The sequence below is a fragment of the Rhinopithecus roxellana genome, chromosome 1, assembly GCF_007565055.1.
Source record: "Rhinopithecus roxellana isolate Shanxi Qingling chromosome 1, ASM756505v1, whole genome shotgun sequence".
In the NCBI taxonomy this organism is placed as follows: Eukaryota; Metazoa; Chordata; class Mammalia; order Primates; family Cercopithecidae; genus Rhinopithecus; species Rhinopithecus roxellana.
Genome location: NC_044549.1, coordinates 160,470,525 through 160,477,718, shown reverse-complemented (window position 1 = coordinate 160,477,718; position 7,194 = coordinate 160,470,525). Strand labels below are relative to the sequence as shown.

At 45.8% G+C, this 7,194-nt stretch overlaps 1 protein-coding gene across 1 annotated transcript in view; it reads left to right on the top strand.

Annotated features, from left to right (window-relative positions):
• The first annotated feature begins 2,663 nt into the window (after positions 1-2,663).
• Positions 2,664-7,194, top strand: part of DYNC1LI1 (dynein cytoplasmic 1 light intermediate chain 1) — a 50,220-nt gene continuing 45,689 nt past the window's right edge. The window contains exons 1-2 of the mRNA XM_010354458.2: positions 2,664-4,374; positions 4,587-4,660. Of these exons, the coding sequence (XP_010352760.1) occupies positions 4,229-4,374; positions 4,587-4,660 (220 nt within the window). The 5' untranslated portion in view covers positions 2,664-4,228. The remainder of the gene's footprint in view (positions 4,375-4,586; positions 4,661-7,194) is intronic.

The window sequence follows — 7,194 nt, the reverse complement described above, 5'->3', positions numbered from 1 at the left end:
AACTATTATTAAGTGAGGATAGATTAAATGCATTTTCTTTTTTTATTTTATTTTATTTTTTGAGACGGAGTCTCGCTCTGTCGCCCAGGCTGGAGTGCAGTGGCGCGATCTCAGCTCACTGCAAGCTCCGCCTCCCGGGTTTACGCCATTCTCCTGCCTCAGCCTCCCGAGTAGCTGGGACTACCGGCGCCCGCCATTTTGCCCGGCTAGTTTTTTGTATTTTTTAGTAGAGGCGGGGTTTCACCGTGTAGACCAGGATGGTCTGGATCTCCTGACCTCGTGATCCACCCGTCTCGGCCTCCCAAAGTGCTGGGATTACAGGCTTGAGCCACCGCGCCCGGCCCGATTAAATGCATTTTCAAACACAGGAGGTGTGCTAGATACCTTATTTGCCCCTTGAGATCCTTCTCTATTCCCACTTTGTGCTCAGGGAGGTAGACCTGCATGGGTTGCTCCACCTGGGTCTCTTGCCCTCAGGCTCCTGGGTGGATTTGGTCCAAGTGTGACACTGGTAGGAGATCAGGGGGCAGAAAGAAAGAGATGGATACTGTGTTCCTTTACGGAAGACTATAGATCTTGGTGGGCAACCCTTTCCTATAAGCTGTATCTCTCTCTGGATTCTAGTAAACACTCCTTCCTCTATCCCTTTCAGGCCTAAGGCTTCCTGCTATTGCTAGTCCTATCTCTTCACACTGTTCACACCTTTGTAAACAGTCCCTCCATTAAGCTTTCCTCTAGCACCCCCTTAAGAATGCCATTTTTCCTCTGGTTGACCTTGACTGGATACACAGGTATCCAAAGACTTAGCAGTGAGCTTTTTTGTCATAAAACCATTGGAGGAAGTTCTCCACTAAAACAAAAAGACACGAGATTGAGGCAAAGGGAATCTCCTGAACAATGGTGAAAGATAACATGATGACAGCTGTGTATTCAGTTTCAGAATAACCAACTCAGATTGGAGCAGGCCAGAAGGTTCTTTTTTTTTTTTTGAGACGGGAGTCTCGCTCTGTGGCCCAGGCTGGAGTGCAGTGGCCAGATCTCAGCTCACTGCAAGCTCCGCCTCCCAGGTTTACACCATTCTCCTGCCTCAGCCTCCCCAGTAGCTGGGACTACAGGCACCCGCCACCTCGCCCGGCTAGTTTTTTTTGTATTTTTTAGTAGAGACGGGGTTTCACCGTGTTAGCCAGGATGGTCTCGATCTCCTGACCTCGTGATCCGCCCATCTCGGCTTAACGATGTCTTTAAGAAGGTAAAAGTGTTAAAATATCCAACAAGGAGTTTTACACAGCTGGGATAGGAATTTGAAACTGAATTAAAGACATGGAAATCTAAGCAAATGAAAAAGAAGATGGCTGGCTGGGTGCAGTAGCTCACGCCTGTAATCCCAGCATTTTGGGAGGCAGAGGCGGGTGGATGACCTGAGGTCAGGAGTTCGAGACTACCTGACCAACAAGGTAAAACTCCGTTTCTACTAAAAACACAAAAATTAGCCAGGCGTGTTGGCAGGCACCTGTAGTCCCAGCTACTCGGGAGGCTGAGACAGGAGAATTGCCTGAACCCAGGAGGCGGAGGTTGCATTGAGCCTAGATCGTGCCACTGCACTCCAGCCTAGGTGACAGAGCAAGACTCTGTCTCAAAAAAAAAAAAAAAAAGAAAAAGAAAAAGAAAAAAAGAAAAACAAGATGGTTATTAATTTTAGATGTAAGAAAACATTGGACAATAAAGAAAAAGCAATCATAGTATAGAAAACAGGTCAATCATCAAACAGCATTTATGCAACAAAAATTCCAAGGGACTGCTGAATTATTTCCTTTTATAGACTTCCTCATAATATATAGCTTCCCTATTTTTGTAATGTAAAGCTTTTCACAGAAGGTATTTACCAGAATAGCACCTAAAATTACCAGGACATTTATTTTAACATGATTTGACCTAGGTCATTTTACAGACTAGATAGTAAAAAATCTCAGTTTATCTGTAAACTTCTGATCTGTGTGACCTGGGGTAGGTTACTTAATTTCGCTGAGCCTTACAAAGTATGAGGATTGCAAATGTAACACACAGAGTGCCTGGCACATAGGAGGCATTCATAAATGACCACTTTTGTCAGCCACCTTAATGGAAGAATGCTGGTTAGGGATATTATAAAACCACAAGGAATACAACTTTGACCTCAATTTAGGTGGGGAGTTGAGCATCTGGAAGTCATGAGGTGTTAGAAGCCTGACACTATTATAAAAGTAAACACTTCTCAGACTAAGCAAATATGATATGGAACTGACAACAAAATTGAGGGGAAAATGCTCTGAGGAAGATGACTGAAAGAATAAAGTAGAGTAAATTGGCTTTCAGAGGGGCCAAGAGCAGCATACAGCTCTCCTTTAAAACAGTGACATAAAGACTCAGCTTCTCCTGGTGGTATAGGACTACTGGGGAGGGTTCTGGTTCCTTTCCTAAGTATACAAACAACAAAATCAAAAGTTTTATTTTATTTATTTATTTATTTATTTATTTATTTATTTAGTGACAGGTTCTTGCTCTGTCACCCAGGCTGGACTGCAGTGGCATGATCGCAGTTCACTGCATCCTTGATCTCCTGAACTCAGGTGATCCCCCCACCTCAGCCTCCCAAGTAGCTGGGACTTGGCTAATTTTTTGTGTTTTTTTGTAGAGCTGGGGTTTCCTCATGTTGCCCAGGCTGATCTCGAACTCCTGGGCTTAAGCAATCTGCCCGCCTTGGCCTCCCAAAGTGCTGGCATTACGGGTGACAAATAAAGAATTTTAGCTCCAAGAGTTCTTTAGGCCCATCACTTCTAGAGGTTGGTTAGATATTAATGGTTTGAAAGGTAAAGAAAGTCATTGATAACAATTAACATGTGGGGAGCGCTTAAGATTTGCCAGTCGTTATTCTAAGCCATTTTACATGAATCATCCCGTTTAATCTTCACAACAATTCTAGGTCCTTTTATCCTCATTTGACAGATAAGGAAACCGAGACTCACAGAAGTTAAGTAAATTGCCTAAGGTTACACAGCCAGTAAACTCAAAGAGCTAGACCTGGACTCAGATTTGCCAGCCTCCAAAGGCTTCCAGACTTCTAACTGTAACGCTAATATACAGCAAAGTCTTTAGTTGTGGATTTTCTCACTAGCATAACAGCATTGATCAGGTCATATTTTAGCAAGTGATTTTCAAATATGAAGTGACAGAGATAACGTACAAAGGTCTGACAATTTTAAGCAAATGCTCTTACAGGTGTGTACTAGGATAGAGCCTTAAAACCATTGACTCCTTCTAAACATGGAGTTCAGACATTCGAATACATTTACCTAGTAAAGTTCTAATAGAAAAAGAGTTATTTTAGGGCTAGTATAAGGCCATCCATGTATTCCCAGTGTCAACTGTGCTCGACGTAATAAGTGTGGAATTAATGTCTAGTGACCGGTTAGATGACCCGCGTAGAGGGTCTTTTCAAATCTCACATGGAGGATCTCACACAAAAACATCAAGAACATTAAAGCAAGCCCTGACAATAATTTTTAAAAAATAACCGTCTATTTCCAGGGTAAACAATTACTTCGTCACGCCGCTGCTTAGGGGTGGGAAAACCTGCTTCTGATGTGGGTTCAGGTTGAGGAACACTTCGCCACTTGAGAATGCAAGTAAAGTCCAGAAATCCAGGACCACAGCAATACTCCAGCCCAGGGTTGCAGGGCGGCCTCTTTTAACAGCCTGGCGACCTATTTCTATCTAGGCGCCCGCGAAGCGCCGGTGTGGGCGGGGGACCGCTCTCAGCCTGAACAGTGGGTGGGCCGGCAATGACAATGCAGGAATTCCGCGCCTGCTGCAGGGTTTGCCGATCTGTCGGAAGGGTGGGAGGGAGCACTTTTCACCTGACACACCCAATCCCCCTGCTGCAGCCCAGGGCCGCGGATGAACGGAAGGAAAGCGCTTCAGTACTGTCAGATCAGTGGACTTGAGCTGCAGCAGCGAGGCCTACCGCGCCGCCGCCCGCACACGCTCAGCCCCTCCGCGCGGGCCAGGCAGCAACGCACGCGCAGTCTGTTCTCGCTCGCTCCATCAGTCCCGGCGGGCCCCGCCCCCGCAGGCCCCGCCCCGCTCCCGTGCGCTGAACGCCCCATATCCGGGTTCCCGCCGCCTCCACCGCCGCCGCCTCAGCCGCCTCGCATATTTAGTCTTGCTGGGAGTGGTGTGATTCCCGACCAAGATGGCGGCCGTGGGGCGAGTCGGCTCCTTCGGTTCTTCTCCGCCAGGATTATCCTCGACTTACACAGGCGGCCCCTTGGGCAACGAGATAGCGTCGGGCAACGGTGGCGCCGCGGCAGGCGACGATGAGGACGGGCAGAACCTTTGGTAACGACTCCACCCCTCCCTCAGCCCCTGCTGGTTCCCCCGGCCTTGCGCCGACGCCTTGGGATCCCGTGCCCGCTGGAGCTCGGCGCCGGGCCCGGCCACTGCGTTCCCGGCAGCACCATCCCCGGCGCGCCGAGGCCGGGTCCGTCCCTGCCGCGCTGCGACTCCGGCCTCCGGCCTCCGGCCTCACCGTACGCCTTGCTTCCCGTTAGGTCCTGCATCCTCAGCGAGGTCTCCACCCGCTCGCGCTCCAAGCTCCCTGCGGGGAAGAACGTGCTACTGCTGGGTAAGAGTTCCCTGCCTCGCTCCGCCCCGCCTGGCCCCCAGCGGCCCGGGGTACCTGGTCCGCCGGCTAGCTCGCTGGCTGTCTTTGTGCGGACAGCCGGCCCAGCCCCGCCCCGCCTCCCGACCTGTCGCGGAAGGCTGGGCAAGAAGGGGAACCCGAGACCCTCGACCCAGGACCTACGGGGACCCGCCCTCCCTCAGGTTCCTCCTCCTCCCCGGGATATGGGGGTGGCCCTGACAGCCTCCCCTGGGAAGGACAGAATTCGATCGCTCATCTGAGGGATTCTGGTGGCCTAGGGTTTACTAGAAATTGACAGTTTTTCTTTCATCACAAAAATTGGTAGCAGGAGGCTCTTTGCAAGAGCTCCGGCGCAAATGGCTTGCCATTAATATTTAATAGCTGATTCTTTGTATAATTGACAGAAGCTACAACTAAGACCTGGCGATAAATGTTCTTGATTCAGTGTTCTCTGGTACAATGTGCTCGTGTTGCAGCTACCTTAACTGTCACATGTAATTCTGAAATCTGTAAAGGACAGTAGAACACACCTTTCTAGTTAAGTCTCTTCAGCCAAATGGATGTAATAAGGAGAAATGGTCCAGTGTCAGTTCTCCTGATTGTTCTGTATCTCCTCGGCTCTCTGGAAGTTGTGTATTCTGTTTCTTGAGTGACTCTGAGGGTGGGGATAGAGGACTGAGGGAGAATAGTTCGCAGGTTCGCATTTTTGCAGGCTTAGGTCCTGAATCGTTTAAAGGAGAAATTTCTCTATATAGTTCTTTACATGCAAGATAACTGAAGTTTGGCTTATACGAATATTAAATTTAAAAACTTTGGTATTTGATATCGGCTCAATACCAGAGGCTTTTTTTTTTTTTTTAATGTCCATCTAAAAACAGGAAAGGAAACAAAGAAGTCAAATGCTGCTTGATAGGCTGCATGGTTAAATATGAATGTTTACACAGAAAAAAATACTTTTTTAATGGACTTCTGCCAAGCAAAAACATATGATTATTGATATTCTTTAAAGCTACATGGAGCTAGTTGAAAAATTAGTTTTTACTCTTGTTTTTAATGTGATTGAAAGCACCTACTGCAGATTAGCCTGGATTGAGTCACTGTCCTATCACATATAAGCCCTAAGATCTTAAGCAAGTTGCTTGACATCTATAAACCTCAGTTTCTTCATTTTTAAAATGGTTGTTATGGAAATAATAATACCCGCCTCTAGGGTTGTGGGGGGGGATCAAGTGAGTTAATGTTTGTATAGTGATAATATTTGCAAGTGATATATTTATCTTAAACTGAATTAGAAAATATTTGTGCTCAGAACTTTTTAAAAAATTGAATTAGTGCCTTCATAAGTGATATTAATAGGGCAAAATAAATTAGGATCCAAGAGCAAAAAAATTGTAGAATATATTTTTAATTTACTAATTTAAACAAATTACCACTCATTACTAAGCTAAAATGGATTTAAGATCATATGACCTCATTGAAATCGATTCTATTTTAATTACTTTAAGTAAGACTTATTTGGAAACACTGCCATGGTAAAGGTAAGATTCAGTAGTTTTGTTCTTATTTTATACATTTCCTCCAGTTATTTCTGCACATTAGATATTGCATAGATTATTCGGTTTGTGGTAAAACAAAAGTGGCGGTTTTGTTCATTTTTTGGTATACCGAATTTGTACTGCGGTTGTGCTATGTTTTTTTTTTTTAAACCCCCCTTTGACACCGGGTCTGTACATGGGACTGAGTGTTCTTAGAGGTCCCAGCCTCCTTCACGCCACCATACAAGAATAGATTAAATTTCCTTTTTTATGAACTTAATAGTTCGTAAAGTTCCATCTAGTATCAGGTAATATGAGCTTGAAACTTAATATTTTTCTTTCAGTACTGTTGGGATTTTCATCAGAGTCCTTTTCAGCTTTGGAAGAAGCTAATAACTGATTTGTATACTGGTTGCAAAAATAGAGTTAACTTCTAAGATACCCCTGAAGATTTCTCACAGACATTTTACCATCACATATGGCAGCATTCACTCTGTGCTGGTGGAGGAAAGAAATATACAAATAGGGATTGTGGTTTTCTTTGTTATGAGTTTGAAGGTGCTGGGCAGGAGGATGCTTGGCCCTAATATATCTTTCATGAATGCAGGTGGTCTCTGGAGTCTCTTATTTTAAAAAACAAATCTAAAGCCAGGCACAGTGACCCAGCCTGTAATCCTAGCACTTTGAGAGGCCGAGGGGTGGATCACTTGAGCTCATGAGTTGGAGACCAGCCTGGGTAATAATGGTGAAACCCCATCTCTACACAAAATGAAAAAAATTGGCCTGGCGTGGCAGCTCCTGCCTGTGATCCCAGCGCTTTAGGAGGCCGAGGTGGGTGGATCACCTGAAGTTAGGATTCCAGATGAGCCTGGCTAACATGTTTAAACCCCATCTCTACTACAAATACAAAACTTAGCTGGACGTGGTGGCATACACCTGTAATCCCAGTTACTCGGAGGCTGAGGCAGGAGGATTGCTTGA